Source organism: Odocoileus virginianus, chromosome 32, assembly GCF_023699985.2.
Source record: "Odocoileus virginianus isolate 20LAN1187 ecotype Illinois chromosome 32, Ovbor_1.2, whole genome shotgun sequence".
NCBI lineage: Eukaryota > Metazoa > Chordata > Mammalia > Artiodactyla > Cervidae > Odocoileus > Odocoileus virginianus.
This window is the reverse complement of record NC_069705.1, coordinates 10680222-10696493: the sequence shown is the minus strand read 5'-3', so window position 1 is coordinate 10696493 and position 16272 is coordinate 10680222. Positions and strand designations below refer to the sequence as shown.

Here is a 16272-nt window from a genome sequence, read left to right as displayed (position 1 = left end):
GGAAAAAACTAGACCTTTAACCAATAATATAGGCCGACTTCTGGCATGTAAGCCACACTTTGCTGAAAAGCTTGATTTTCTGTATCATATCTTCAGAAGTGCTAGCATTCTAGTGACTTCCAGTAAAAACCAGTATGTGCTGGGGCAGATTATTCTCCCTAATACCTCAGGGTTCCTGTGAATAATTTCACAGGAGAAGAAACCTGTACACTTATCCAGCACTTGTGATGCTGCCTCTGAGCAGAGTACAACTCAGTCATCGATGTGGTTTTGCTTGTTGGCTGATTATTCTGATAAACCTTGGTAAGGCAGTGAAAAGAGAGGGAAATGGTGGGGGTCTGGGAAGGAGGGTAGCTGCTAAGACACACACTTGGGTGTGTGACTGCAGAATGCTGACTTTATAAAGTTTTCTTTGTTCCTGCTGGAGTCTTCACCCTTCTGCGTCCTCCACACTGTGGGGAGTTTCTTTAGTGTATAATACTTTCTTCTCATTGAGCGTTATCTCTTTTTTTAAAAAAAAGGTTTTTTTTTTTTTTTTTTTTTATGTGGATGATTTTTAAAAGTCTTTTTTGAATTTGTTACAGTATTGCTCCTGTTTTATGTTTTTGGTTGTTTGGCTGTAATGCATGTCGGATCTTAGCTTCCCAAGCTAAGATCCAGTTGAACCCCCTGCATTGGAAGGTGAAGTCTTAAGCACTGGACCACCAGGGAGACCCCAGGGTGTCCTCTCTTAGACCTGCCTGGTGAACTGGGCTACAGAGACTGTGAGGCAGCAGGGGCCTCTTTGTCCTGCTTTTATGCCTTGAGCGTAGAGTTGCTCCCAGCGGCTAGTTCCACGTCCTCTTTTCTGGCCTGCTGAGATGTCCCAGCCTCCGCAGGGGCTCCATAACCTCTAGGGTCCCCCTGACTTTCCTTTGCTCCATTTATACCTCTCTTCACTCCTCCTGCCAAAGATCCTGTGGGACAGAAGGAAGAGGAGGGGTACCCGACTTCCTCATTACAGGCAAATTTCTCTCAGCTCACCTTGTGTGCAAAGTGAAGCATCTTGGGGGCAGGGGATGCAGAGATGAAAGATACAGACCATGTATCCAGCTGGGCTTTCTCACAGGCCACATTGCTCACCCTTCACATCACTCCTGTGAGGCAGGTGCTTTCACTGCCATTTTTATGATGAGGGAAATGGAAATAAGAGTCTTGCCCTAAGTCTGCAGTTTGCTAAATGACAGAGCTGGTATTCAAGCCTAGGACCTTCTGACTTCCGAGACCTGGAAGGGTTTATAAAAATATGAAAAGCAAGCAGCAGATGTAAAAGTTAGATGACATACCACTTTTACATTCATGGCTTCTTGCTAGCCTCATGAAAACCTCAAGTAGGGAGGGCAGGAGTGATCATCTGGTTTATAAACGAGGCAGAGGAAGTGCCTGGAGATCAGAGTGACCCGCCCAGGTTCAGGAGCCAGTAACCACAGATCACTGGTCATTGAGTGCTAGGTCACTGAGTCCTTGTGATTGAAGATAATGGCCAACATATGGTATTGAGCCAAAAGTGCAGACGCCGAGGGGGAAGGGGGTGGGGTGAGTTGGGAGATTGGGGTTGACATATGTACAGCACCATGTATAAAACAGGTAACTGCTGAGAGCCTCCTGTGTAGCACAGGGAGTTCTGTTCAGTGCCCTGCGGTGACCTCAGTGGGAAGGGAATCGAATAGAGAGCAGATATCTGTGTACAGACAGCTGACTCACTGTGCCCTACAGCAGAAACTAACACAACACTGTAAAGCAACTATGTACCCCAATAAACATTTTTTAAAAAATAAAGAAGTGGGTTTGCTCGGAGTAGTATTCCTGTGTTAGTTTCCTAAGGGCTGTTGCAAATGGTGGATGGCTTAGAGTAACAGAAGTGTATTCTCCCACAGTCCTGAGAAGTCTGACATCAGGGTGTCGGCAAGGCCCTCCATGTACCCATTGAAGGCTCAAGGGGAGAATACTTCCTTGCCCGTTCTAGCCCTCAGAGCCTTCCCTGGCTTGTCGCTGCCTCCCTCCACTTCTGCCTCTGTCATAGTATGGCCTATGTGTCTTTGTGACCCCTCCTCTTAGGAAGACGTGAGTCATTGCACTTAGGGCCCACCCTCAACCAGCATCAGTTCAGTTCAGTTGCTTAGTCATGCTTGACTCTTTGCGACCCCATGAACTGCAGCACGCCAGGCCTCCCTGTCCATCACCAACTCCCAGAGTTTACTCAAACTCATGTCCATTGAGTTGGTGATGCCATCCAACCATCTCATCCTCTGTCGTCCCCTTCTCTTCCTGCCTTCAATCTTTCCCAGCATCAGGGGCTTTTCAAATGAGTCAGTTCTTCACATCAGGTGGCCGAAGTATTGGAGTTTCAGCTTCAACACCCGTCCTTCCAATGAACACTCAGGACTGATCTCCTTTAGGATGGACTGGTTGGATTTCCTTGCAGTCTAAACCAGCATGGCTTCATCTTCATTTAATTACCTCTGCAAGGACCCTAGGAGAAGGCAATGGCAACCCACTCCAGTACTCTTGCCTGGAAAATCCCATGGACAGAGGAGCCTGGTAGGCTGCAGTTCATGGGGTCGCTAAGAGTTGGACACGACTGAGCGACTTCACTTTCATGCAGTGGAGAAGGAAATGGCAACCCACTCCAGTGTTCTTGCCTGGAGAATCCCAGGGATGGGGGAGCCTGGTGGGCTGCCGTCTATGGGGTCACACAGAGTCGGACACAACTGAAGCGACTTAGCAGCAGCAGCAGCAGCAAGGACCCTATTTCCAAAAAAAGTCATGTCTGAGGTTACACATGGACATCTTGGGGAGACATCATTCAGCTCACTACATTTTTTCGAAAGGATTAAAAATTGGACAGTGAAACTATAGCACACCTTCCCCTACCGCAGTTGGACTATTCCTCATAGTCTTGCCCTGTTTGTGGGAAGAGAGTCCTTGCAAATTTCATTTCATGATGCAAATGGAACCCTGTGGATCTCCTGCATCAGGGGACCCTTCACCAGGGAGAGGACAGGGTGGTGGAAAGGGGCCCTGTTTCACTGGGATCTTGGGAGATGGACAAGCCTAGAGGATGCCCTTGTTTTCAAGACCTGGCGCATGGTTATTGGTGAGTTTGTTCTCCGCAGGCTGATTCACCGTCTCAGGAAGTGTAAGTGGCTTTGGAGAGCCAGGCGGTTGGTCAGAGGGAGCCGATAATGCAGGGGCGTGAACAGTGATGACCATCCGTTCTCTGGGTGGGCTGATGGGTCGAGAGGCAACACGACACCCAAGCCGCCAGGGGTCCTTTTCCGGCCGTCGTGAACTCGGAAAGGCTACTCCCCTCCTCCTTTGCTGGGTTTCAGGAATTCATTTGGATCACTAGGGGGCAGGTGTGCTGGTCAACAATGGACATATCCCTGGACACCTCAGCACTGACCCACATCCCAGAAGGATTCCACTCACCAGAGCAAAACTCAGAGGAACTGGCAAGGGTGGTCCCAGAAGGTGGTAGGTAGTGGTGTTTAGCCGTGGTCATGACTTCATTTTAACGAGCTTTTGTTTACCTCATCTGTGAAATAGAGAAACGGATGCCTTCCTAGTAAAGTGGCCTGAGATGAGTAGTAAAGAGGCAGAGAGGAGTACTTCCTTCGCCTGGCACTGAGCAGAGACCCAAAACAACTGTTGTCTCTCAGAAGGAAAGGAGAGGGGGGATTTCTGACCTCATCTGCAGAGGTGGAGGGCAGAGGTCGCCCTTGACTATCTAAGCTGAGTGCACAGGCCAGGAAGAAGGGTCCTGTCTTCTTTCTGGGGCTCCAGTGTTGATCACGATGGTCTTACTCCTTTGAATTAGATGCATAGGGGTGTGGTCCTTCATTCCCATCCTTGGCAGGCAGAGTTAGTTCTCCTATGGCCCTGAGCTGTGAACTCCCCCCACCCCACTTCCTGGCTTACAGTAGCTTTTTAAAATTAATTAGGCTGCTCCAGGTCATGTATAGATGTGAGAGTCGGACTATAAAGAAAGCGGAGCGCTGAAGAATTGATGCTTTTGAACTGTGGTGTTGGAGAAGACTCTTGAGGGTCCCTTGGATAGCAAAGAGATCCAACCAGTCCATCCTAAAGGAAATCAGTCCTGAATATTCATTGGAAGGACTGATGCTGAAGCTGAAACTCCAATACTTTGGCCACCTGATATGAAGAACTGACTCATTGGAAAAGACCCTGATGCTGGGAAAGATTGAAGGCAGGAGGAGAAGGGGACGGCAGAGGATGAGATGGTTGGATGGCATCACCGACTCAATGGACATGAATTTTCGTAAACTCTGGGAGTTGGTGATGGACAGGGAGGCCTGGCCTGCTGTCCATGGGATCGCAAAGAATCGTACATGACTGAACTGACTGAGATCTTAGTTGCAGCATGCGGGTCTAGTTTTCTGACCAGGGATTGAACCCAGGCCCCCTGCATTGGGAGTGTGGAATCTTAGCCACTGGAGCACTAGGGAAGTCTTGCAATAGTGTTTTGTTTTTCTTTTTTAAACTTTTTTTTTTCTTTTACAGTTTTTAAAGGTTACTTTCCATTTAAATGATTACAAAATATTGGCTATATTTCCCATGTTGGACAATATATCCTTGAGCTGTGAGCTCTTGAAAGATCTGGATTCTTAGGTCTTTCTAGCTTCCAAGGCTGTAGAAGAAGTGAAATAGGATGTTAGGTTTTCTTTTGGGGTCTGCAGTTACTTTCCTGGCAGACTCACATGGGGTCTTGGGTCCTGGTGAAGGACAGGCTTTGTGATGTGGTAGGGACTGAACCAGCAGAGTTCGGGGACTTGGTCTCTGCTTAGGTGTTAATATTAATCATGGCTTTGGGCAAATGATTGGACTGCTCTGGACCTCTCTGGTGATGAAAGATTTTCCAGTATAAATGAGAAATGGACAAGGAGGAAGAAAAGCAGCAACATGAATGAGGATAAATGGCCTCGGGTTGGGAGGATGGTCAGGACTGGGACAAACTGAAGAATCTGTTCCCCATCCAAAGATTGAACTGCTGCTTTGCTGGAAAACAAGTTTGTTTTGTGTGAAATATTTCAGATTTTAATTGCCGGTTGAAAAACATAGTGGATAGGACAGACGAGTCATAGTTAACTGGGGCAAGTCTGCCTTTGGACCACCAGTTTGCAACCTGTGGTCTCAAACATGCCCTAAAAATTCGGTGATTCTTTGATCAGCTGGAGAGGATCAAAGAAATCATTTTGCAGAAGGGCGATATTTTGTAAGTGCTAGTAAATTACATTAATCAAAAGTTATTTAGAGGGACTCCCCTGTGGTCCAGTGGTTAAGAGTCCTCCTGCCAATGCAGGAGATACAGGATTGATCCCTGGTCCTGGAAGATCCCACGTGCCACAGGGCAGCTAAGCCAGTGCGTCACAACTACTGAGCCCAAGCACTACAGCTATTGAACCCGCATGTTGCAAATACTGAAGCTCACTCACCTAGATCCCAAGCTTTGCAACAAGAGAAGCCACCGCAGTAAGAAGCCCAAGCACCATAAGGAAGCATAGGCCTGGCTCACTGCAACTAGAGAAAGCCTGTGCAACAGTGAAGACTCAGCACAGCCAAAAAAATATAAATTAATTAATTTTTAAAAGTTTACTTAGAATATCTTAATTAAAATACTTTTGTATTTTTATTCATATTTTAAGTGTTTGAATTTATATTCTCTTACCAGTTTGATGACCATGGCAACTCTATGACTCTGTCACTCATTTAGTGACAGGTCAGGGGCTACACCCCAAGCCCTGGGACATGCTCCCCAAGTCCTGTACCATATGCCACAGGCGTCTTACCTACTGTCGAGCATCCTTTCTCCCATCTTTATGTTCCTGGCCCCTTTTCATCCTCCAGGTCACTGTTTCAGCATCTCTTTCCCCTGGAGACTTACACCAACCATGCCCATAATGCCAACCAGTCCACTTGAGTAGATAGCCTGATGTCATTCTCAGCTCCTGTTTCATTGTCTTTAAGGCACTCACCACGATTTGTAATTTTCTGATTGTCAGTCTTGCTGTATGTTTGTGATCAGTCTCCCTGATCAACATGGACGTGGAGGGAGGGCAGGACATGTGTGTGTGTTTGCTGGTGTATCTTTGGTCTCTAGCCAGGCACGGGCTGGCTCACTCAGAGTAGGTGCTCAGCGCATTTGCTGAGTGTGTGCCTCTGTGTGTGTGTGCGTGTGGTGGGCATGGCTTGCTGAATTCCTCATATCCAGGTTTGGATGGATGGAAGGACATGGGGGGGAGGGGTATCTTACTATAACTCGGCACATTAACTTTCTTCTTCCTCTCTGTCGCTCCTTGGTCACCTCCCTGCTTTTTCGGGGCTTTCTGTTCCCGGTTAACCACGCTGTCCTTCCCAGGTACCCAAAGCTGGGAACCTGCCCCTGCCGACCGAAGTTCTCAAGAGCCTAGCAACTCCTCTGGCCTTAGAGAAGAAGCCACAGGTGGCCTACAAGACAGAGATCATCGGAGGGGTGGTGGTACACACGCCGATCAACCAGGTGCTGGGGCCTGGGGCTGCCAGGCTGGGGCATGGGGTGCGGGGGTGTCCATGGTGTGTCGGTGACATCACAGGAGGGCAGGACCGAGGAAAGGGCGGGGGTGGGAGAGCCCGTGCACGTGGGGTGATGGAGTATACAGACAGTGCAGAGACTGAGGCCGCTGCATCGGAAGCTTTGCAGCCAGGACGGCTCTGCATCACCCACGGGGACTGGCGCTTGTGAAGCAAGCGGGGAAGTGGGGCCGAGGGAGGCTGGAAACAAGCTCACTGTGCCTCTGCCTCATCTGGCTTGCTTTCGCAGCCCTTCCCTTTCTCCTGGGTCTCCTGGCCCTCCCCAGCCTTGCTCTGTGAAAGCACCCTGTAGAGTGCCTGCCCAGGGCAAAAGTTTACTTTCTGGTTTATTTCTCATTTGACTGCCCTCGTGGGCCCAGAGGAAGAGGTGATGGGCCAGGGAGGGTGGGGAAGGCGGGTGGGGCCCTGTCAGGAGCAGGGAGGCGCTAACCCTGCCGCCCCCGTTTCCATGTAGAACGGCGGGGATGGGCAGGAAGTGGGTGAGCCGGGCTCCCACGCCATCCTTCGGAGGTCTCAGAGTTACATCCCCACGACCGGCTGCCGGGGTCCCACCGGGCCGCCCCTCATCAAGAGCGGCTACTGTGTGAAGCAAGGGAACGTGGTGAGTGTCCGCGAGGGGGGCTGAAGGGGTTTCTGGGGACCCCCGGAGCCAGCGGGTGTGGGCGATCCCGAGGGGAGGGCGGATTGCTGGGAGGAGGGTGGAGCTAGCCACGCCCACACCTCCTGATTCTGGGAGGGGCTCAAAGGAAGCGTGCGCCCTGCAGGCGGAGGTGCTCCCAGGTGTTTCCCAGAGGAAGAAATCCTTGGCTCCTCACCCCGGTCGTCCAAGCTGGGACCCTGGCCTTTGCGGGGCGGGGTCCCCAGGAGCTTAGGACCAGAATGCACCCCTGGGGACCTCTTCTAACGTTCTGCTCTCCACCCTCTCTAACAGCGCAAGAGCTGGAAGCGGCGCTTCTTTGCGCTGGATGACTTTACCATCTGCTACTTCAAGTGTGAGCAGGTTTGTCGTGGCTCTGGGGCCCTCAAGAGACGCGCGCGCGCGTGTGTGTGTGTGTACGCGCGCATGCGTGTGAGCAGAGATGTGGGCACAGACTCATCTGTGTGCTGGCATCTTAGCTCTGTCCAACTGGTGTGGGCAGCTTCACCCGGATATTAAAGTGGCCTTAACGAACTCCCCCCTTGTGTATGCTGAGAACCGCAGAGCATTTTTCTTAGATTTTTTTGTTTTTCTCGTCTCGATTTTTTTCGAGACCTTGTCTTGTTTGCGACCTGGTTTCAGCCCGTCATGTCTGATGGTAATGGCTGGCTGGTCCCAGTAGTGGCTTTGGGCAGACAGCCTCATTCACTCTGTCTCCCCGTTTCCTCCCCTAGGACCGAGAACCACTTCGTACCATATTCCTCAAGGATGTTCTCAAGACCCACGAGTGTCTGGTCAAGTCTGGGTAATTGTCTCTGCTCCTTCTTCTCTGCTCAGACCCCAGTGTGCCATCTTCGCTCTCCCGTTACTCCCTGTCTGAGGCTCTGTTCCAGAGCCTTCCTTGAAGAGCAGGAGGCCTTTGTCTCCGACATCTGTGGCTGCCTGTCTGCATCCAAGTGGTCACAGTGGCAAGATGGTGTGCTGGGCCAACCTGCCTGCTTCCCAGCCCTTTACTGTCACTCCTCAGATGAGCCTGTGTAACACTGTCCTCATGGAGGAAAAGAAAGAATATGGACCAGAGGAGAGAGAGGTCCTTCTCAGGTGTCGGATGCTCATTGCCCAGGAGGACTGACCCTCAGAGAGCAGGGGTGGGGGGTGGTGTAACTGTATCCTTAGTCACTCACTTTTCAGCACATCTGCTCAGAGCCCTGTTGGTGCCAGTACCTCTGACCTCAACTTGTTATGCGTTTTCTCTTCTCTTCATTTGACAAAGTTCCTGATACCTTCTTTAAAAAAAAAAAAGTTTATTTTTGGCCGTGCTGGGTCTTTATTGCTGTGTGGGCTTTTCTCTAGTCGTGGCCAGCACGGGCTACGCTGTAGTTGTGGTGCGCACATAGGCTTTTCATCCTGGAGGCTTCTGTTCTTGTGGAGCACAGGCTCTAGCACATGCAGGCTTCAGTAATTAGGCTCGTGGGCTCAGTAGTTCTGGTTCCTGGGCTCCAGAGCACAGGCTCAGTCGTTACGGTGCACGGGCTTAGTTGCTCCGCGGCATGTGGGATCTTTCCAGATCAGGGGTCGTCTCCTGCCTTGGCAGGTGGATTCTTTACCACGGAGCCACCAGGGAGGTCCCCTGATGTCTTCGTAACACAGGGCTGATTCACAGCAATGCTGTCGGGCAGGAAGAAGAAGTATTTTTTAAGATGTTCCTCTTTCCACGAGGAAATGGTTACCTTTCCAGGGCCACGGAGGGTAGGACGAATTTGGGACCTGGGGCCCATTCAATGGCTCTCCCATATCCGACACTCATACCGGTGCCCTTGGAGCCAAGCTTAAGAGACCCAAGGGCCTCTGGGCACCTGGCGGTCCTCACTCGGCCCTCCGTCTGCAGTCTGCAGGGGCAGTTTGCCGTATGTCCCTCCCATGGACTGTGTGTGCAGCGCCAATGTCACCAGGGGAGCTGATGATGTCAGGCTGACTGTTCTCATGTGAAGGCATGGGAGGGTCTTGCATGAAAGCGAGGTGCTCTGTGGCCCAAGGAAGTGGGGACTGTCGTGAACCTTGCACACAGTTGCAGAGTTTAGAAGATAAGGAAAGTTCCCACCGATCGATTATCATTTGTGAGAGCAGTTACAGAAGGAAGTTCCAGAAGCGTGGCTCTGGAGGTGACCGTGGGTGGATGAGAGATGGGACTTGTTCCCGACCCTAGAGGCCTGTGCAGGTCAATGGGTGGGCTGGGATGGCTTAGAGAACCCAGATAAGGTTCAGTCCTAAGAGTGCTTCACACTTCACATGAGCTGCTAACTGGAAGTCAGACTGAACTGAGAGACAGGCAGATACCCAGGGAAGGAAGCTCCCAGACGCTGCAGGTTCCAGGCCTGTGAGACTCGACTTCTCCCCAGCCCAGTCAGGGGGGTTCTGGGCATCTGGGTAGTCAGTTAATGTTTGTTGAATTTAATTTAAAGGCTTCATAGGAAAAGGAAATGACAACCCACTCCAGTATACTTGCCTGGAGAATCCCATGGACAGAGGAGCCTGGCGGGCTACAATCCATGGGGTTACAAAGAGTCGGACACGACTGAAGCAGCTAAGCACAAAAGGCTTCATACAGCCTGAGAAATGGATGCAAAAAGGGTGGGGATTTCCTCCTGGTTTTGCTTTTTCCTCCCCAGCAGTTGATTACATGACTGTATGTACGTGCATGAATAGTTTGAAAGGTTAAACCACTTTAGCCAGAAGGAAGTGCCATCTCTTCTCAGATACTCAGAAAGGGACTACAATAGCTAATGACATGCATTTCAGGTGAGCACTGTGTGACCTTCTTTTGCACCAGATGCCGCGTATAACTTATAACTGATCTTTGTGGTGATAAGCTTGATAGAGACGGGCTTCTGATTTCCATTGTACAGCTGGAGTGCAAAGGCTCACGAAGTTTTAAACATATTCCCATTTACCATATTCCCATAATACCATTTCCCAGTGGAGTCAGATCAGGCCCTAAGTCTGTCTGACCGCCCCCCCCCCCCCCCCATAGCTGTCCCCTCCGCTGGGGGTCTTTAATCTCTTGCTTCTCTTTTGTCCACATGCCCCTGTCACTGGCCTTGCATCTGCCATTTCCTTCGAGGTGCTGATTCCTGAAGCCAGCCCTGCCTGTGATCAGTCCTGTCTTTTCTTTCTTCCATTAAAAAAAATTTTTTTTGGCCATGCCGCTCGGCATGTGGGTTCTTAGTTCCTGGACCAGGGATGGAATCCATTAGGCCCTGCAGTGGAAGCTCAGTCTTAATCGCTGGACCGCCAGGGATGTCCGCCTGCGGTTAGTCCTTTCTTGGAATCATTCTCTCGGCATGTAACACACACTTCAGCATCTGACTCGATAGTTTTGCTTTTTAATGTTCTTTTATAGGGAAGGAGGTGGATCTCCTGCTCCTGTATGTTCCCCCAGAGACTGGATACACCAGGCAGGCGTTTCACCCTGGAAATCATTTCGGCCATTTGGAGGCTTGTGGCTAAGCACCAGCTACTTCTAGCCTTCTTCCTTGCAGAAGTCAGATCCCTCTTACAAACCTCACCCTCAGTTTGAAGCACCTTCAAGTGGTCCACACTCTCCTTCCCTTTCTCCTCTTTCGCATCTGGCCCCCTCCTGAGAGCAGGGATACTTGGTGAAGCCGATGTGGTTGCTGTGTGGATGGAGAAAGGCTTTGGAAATGAGAGATTTGGGTCCCTTAGGAGAGGCACCTGGTGGTGGAGTAATTAAGAGTGTAGACTCTGGAATCAGACCTGGGTTCAAATCCTGACTCTGCCGTTTACTTACTTCGGTGCCGTGGACAAGTCACAGAACCTCTTTGAGCCTAGGTTCCCCCAGTGGGGAATCTTATTGCCTCATTGAATGGTGGTGAAGATTGGATAAAATAGCGCATCTCAAAATGCAAAGACAGGGATTTCCCTATGGTCCAGTGCTTAAGACTCTGCACCACCAATGCAGGGGGCATCAGTTTGATCCTGGTTGGGAAAGTAAGGTCCCACATGCCATATGGCTCAGCCAAAAGATTTTTTAAAAAGCACAAATAATAGATTGGTGGTTACCAGAGGTGGAGGGTTGGGGGTGACCAAAATGGGTGGGGGGGTTTGAGTGGTACAAACCTCCAGGTATAAAATAAATAAGTCCTGGGGATGGAGTGTGACTATGGTTAAGGGTACTGTATTTGAAAGTTGCTAAAAGAGTTGATCTTAAAAGTTATCATCTTATCACAAGAAAACAAATTCTAACTATGTAGCATGGTGAGTGTTGCCTAGACAGTGATCATTTACAGTATACACAAATAACGAATCATGTAGTACACTGGAAACAAATTTACTGGGTTTTTTTATGAATATACTGTTATATGTCTGTTGTCTCTCTATAATACATACAAATAAATAATATATGTATATAATATATATATTTAATGTAGATATAATGGATATATAACAGCTTGTGTTTTTACATGTGTGTGTTTGTATCCAATAAGACTTTCATTACTTGACCCTAAAATCCCTCAAAATGGTACCTCTCACAAAGCACTTGATACATCTTGGCCACTAAAGAAACACAACTGTAGGCAGTGTGGGGGTGTGGTGCATATGAGGCAAGAGGCCTTAGAAGCAAAGGAGCTTTGTCTTGTGAGAACTGGTGGTGTTGTGTACTGGGGAGGGGGTGGCCCTGGGGATGATTAAACCACTGGAGATCCTCCAGGAAGTGAAGCTGAAGGAAACACGGCAATGCTTTCTGAGGCAGGGGCTGCAGGGGGAATGGCCTGTGAACCCCCTTTTTATGGTAGGCAGCACAGGTACCCGTCTTAGCTTGAGTCAGGTCCCCAGTGGGTGACCAGCATACCTGGTAACGTTCTTTCCCTCTCTCTGTCTAGCGATCTGCTGATGAGGGACAACCTGTTTGAAATAATAACCAGCTCCAGGACCTTCTACGTGCAGGTAAAAAGCTCCTCCCTGACGCCGAGAAGACGGGGACTTTCCTTCTCTGTGGCGAGCGTGCTTGCAGGCCTACTTTTCCCTTTGCTTTCTCTTATTTTGTTCGAAGTTTCTCAGCGGTAAATTTAGCCCCCCGATAGTCAGTCCGGGTCCCGTTTCATTCTAAACAGGATGTTTGCCCCTAAGCTTCCCAACCATAAAATAATGAGAGCGGCCCGAGCCACCTCGCTGGGGACGGTGAGCTTGTACCAGCTGCTCTCAGCTGCCGGGCGCCAGCTAAGCAGAGAAAAGGAGAACTGGTCAGTGGTTTCACTTCTCCCTTGGAGGGTATTTATAAGCCCCGTCTGTGTGTGGATGGCGCTGAGTGCGGAAGGACCAGAGCACAGAGGGCCCTGTGCGGGGACCAGGTGCATAGCCAGCTGCACAGAGAAAGCCATTGTGTGGGCGCCGACCGTTCAGCTCTCAGAAGCGTCTCCCCTCCGCCCACGGCTTTGGAGTCCTCCCAACTCCTCCTCAGATCATGGGAGCTGGAAAGGCAGATTTCCAGCCTCTAGCATGGCCTAGACTTTCAAGGCCTAGTCCCCACCCCGGCCCGCCTAGCAGTCAGTCCACAGACAGTGTGCCCCCGACTCCCCCGCCTTGGCGATGCTGCTGCCTTTCTTGTGCCAGGGCTGCTGTGGGGTGTGTTGGTTGAAATTTGGGGCCTCCCTGCACATAGTTTCTCAGGGCTCCCTACATGCTCCCCACTAAACGCCCTCCTTTTTGCAAGGTCTCCTCTTAGCCATTCCGTGAGCAGCCACGCCCTCCAAGCGGGTCCCCCTGGCTGAGCCCAGCAGACCTGCTGACAGCTGGAGGCATCTGTGGGTCCCATTCATTCAGATGAACACCCGGGAAGAGCCCTGGAAAGTGCTGGGGCCTTCGAGCAGCCTCCGTGCTGTAGTCTGAGCTGTAGGTGCAACAAGAACTTCCAGTTCCTAGATTTGACAGATATTTGTAGAGTCTTCTTAGAGTAAAGGGCATTGCCTCGTCCTGGGGACCCGACATTCAACAGAACAGATCCTGAACCAGAGAGGGAGACAGTCAAGAAAACCAGCAATTAGAACAGTGTGATGGGGGGGGGGGGGTGGGCGGTGGCGTGTTGGGGAGATGAACACAGGCGACCTTTTAGGGCAGTGAAACTATTCCGCGGGCTTCCCGGGTGGCGCTAGTGGTAAAGAACACCCACCTGCCAATGCAGGAGACGTAAGAGACAGGGGTTCGATCCCTGGATCAGGAAGATCCCCCTAGAGGAGGGCATGGCAACCCACTCCAGTATTCTTGCCTGGAGAATCCCCATGGACAAAGGAACTTGGCAGGCTACAATCCATAGGGGTCGCAAAGAGTTGGCCGTGACTGAAGCGACTTAGCATGCAGGCAATGGTTTTGTATGATACTGTAGTGGCAGATGTGTGAAATTGAATTTTACAGCACAGAGTATTAACCTGTAATATATGCAGGTTAAAAAAATCATTTAGACGGTTGGGTGATCCCAGTATGGCATGCAGAATGTGACCAAAGAACCTATGTGTGTTAAAGTATGAAGCAACCTCACTCATGGAGGTGGGGGGAAAAAATAAGAAAGTGTGAGAAGGGCTACCCTTAGAGTAAGTAGTGGTTGCTATGGGAACTGCTAAGAAGGGTACCTCCCCTAGGCTCGGAGTTAAGGGAAGTTTCCTGAAGGAAGATGGAGGAAAAGTGGCCCAGGGAGTTGTTGTCGCTAAGTCATGTCTGACTCTCTGTGACCCCATGGACTGCAGCACGCCAGGCTTCCCTGTCCTCCACTATTTCCTGGAGTCTGCTCAAGATCCGTGTCCATTGAGTCGGTGAAGGTATCTAATCATCTCATCCTCTGTTGTTCCCTTCTCCTCCTGCCCTCAATCTTTCCCAGCATCAGGGTCTTTTCTAATGAGTTGGCTGTTCGCATCAGGTGGCTGAAGTATTGGCCCAGGGAGATGGAACAGCAAGCAGCATGTGAAAAAAAAAAAGCCTAGAGGTGAAAGAGGCTCAGGTGCTGGAAAGCTGATACAGAGGGTCCTTGTTAAAAAGCTGTATTTTATCCTGGGGGTTAGACCCTTGGAGGTTAAGCTGGGGCAGTGACCCAATCAGATCTGCCTCTTAAAAATCCCACTTGCACAATGGCGTAAGAAAACAGAGCGTTGTTTTCCTCGTCTGTAAAAGGGAGATGGTAGTCCTTGATCCTGGCCACTTTGATGGTACCCTGGACCCTGGCAATGAATGTCCTGGCTGGTGCGGTGTAGTGGCTTGGCAGTGTAGGGGACAGATAGGAAAAGGGTGAGACTGGAGCCATTGGGAGGCTATTGTCATGGTTTCAGTGGGGGATAAAGAAGCCTGATACTGGATGGGTGAAGAAGAGTGGAAAAATTTGAAGAGTCCTTTCCAGGACTTTAAAGTTGATTGGATGTGGGATGAAGGGAGAGACGGGAGGTGAAGACCCTGCCCAGATGCCTGGCTGGAGCCTCAGGGCGACTGATGGCAGCCGTCACCGCGGAGGATGGATACACGGAAGGAGGGGCTGTCGAGGGCAAAGGGAAGCCTTGCACGGGTGGTTGTGTTTGTGGTTCCTGCAAGATGACCAAGGTGACCTGTTAGGACAGCCCTAGATGGATGGTGCCTGACGTGGTGGTGGTGCTAAGTAAGCATTTGTCAGGTGAATGATGATGCCAGGTGAGAGTCTAGGACAGAGCTTTGGGTGGAGATAGTGACTTGGGAAACATGAACGCGGCCAAGAAGTGTTCAGAAGACACTGCATCGTTGGCAAGAGTGTCTGCACATTAACCAGAACCTTATCATCACTTCTGTCCTCCTTTTCCATCTGCTGTCACATTTCTAGGGTAAAAGAACCCTCGCATGGCCCTGAATAAATAAATGAGGGACTGGGCAAATCTGTGTATAGCAGCAGACTCAGAAAGTTGGAGAAGAGTAGAGATTAAAACTCTTTAAGAATATGTATTTATTCATATAAAAACAGCCACTGTAAACTCATTTGTGTTATCACAAGTAACATTTTATGAAAAATAACTCTGTTTCTAAAACAGAGAAGCAACAGGAGTAGCTTTTTTTTTTTTTGGTATTTTTGCAAATCTCTTTAATGGCTGGCTTATTGGAAGACAGCAGGGTTCTCAGATCTGCTTCTGCATTCAGTCTGTGGCCATATGTTGTTTTGATGGAAGAGTATGAAGAAAATCTGGCCCCGCAGAGACATGTATTTGGGAAAAGGGGATATTTTAATCTCTCTTTCAGATGACTGTGGTCAGTTTTGCCCTTTGAATGGATCATACTTGGCAGGGCTGTATCTGAAGATGGGATTTGTCCTGGGGAGAGGGTAGGGGTGATTAGCTGTTGGAAGCGAGGGCTGCAGAGGTTGGGAATGGAATTGAGAAGGGGCTGCCTAAAAATTCTGGGCAGTTCCAACAGAAGTAACCAGTAATATATATTGGAAGTCTCTTATTTTTTGTTTTTAACTGCGGCATGAGGATCTTAGGTCCCTGACCAGGGGATTGAACCTGTGCCCCCGGCAGTGGAAACCACTGGACAACCAAAGGAGGTTCTAGAAGCCTTTTATTGATGACCTGTTAGAATTCAGTGCTTAAAACCGTTGCATCTGTTGTAATGCTGATAGCAGATCCTCAGTCAAAGCTCATCAGACTGCAATAAAAACCACAGTCTGCAGTGATTCATTTAATACCCTTTGTTCCTCTCACCTCAAAAACTGCCCTCAAGGACAGAAACCCTGCTTTTTCTTTTGAACCAAGCACCAGAAGCATAGCACACACTTAAGCAGACCCGTAAGAGATGAACATATAAGCTTGGCACTTCCCTTCTTGTTCTACTGAGTTTTCAGCCTTTTTTTTCAGTCTCTTAGTAATTCACCATAGGGTGGGTGGATTTCAGCTCTGGTTTTTACCTCTGGTTCATGAAACTACCTTTGTGATGTGGTTTTAAGATATTTTTGAGTTTCTGATGAAAGCTAAGCACAGGCTTTC

The 16272-nt window shown here is 49.7% G+C and overlaps 1 protein-coding gene across 2 annotated transcripts in view; it reads left to right on the top strand.

The window, feature by feature from the left end:
• Window positions 1-16272, top strand: part of PLEKHA2 (pleckstrin homology domain containing A2) — a 64876-nt gene that overhangs the window by 41917 nt on the left and 6687 nt on the right. For both annotated transcript variants that reach the window (XM_070459863.1, XM_020876270.2), the window contains exons 6-10: window positions 6419-6559; window positions 7085-7231; window positions 7562-7630; window positions 8002-8072; window positions 12169-12232. In XM_070459863.1, coding sequence (XP_070315964.1) covers window positions 6419-6559; window positions 7085-7231; window positions 7562-7630; window positions 8002-8072; window positions 12169-12232 — 492 coding nt within the window. The remainder of the gene's footprint in view (window positions 1-6418; window positions 6560-7084; window positions 7232-7561; window positions 7631-8001; window positions 8073-12168; window positions 12233-16272) is intronic.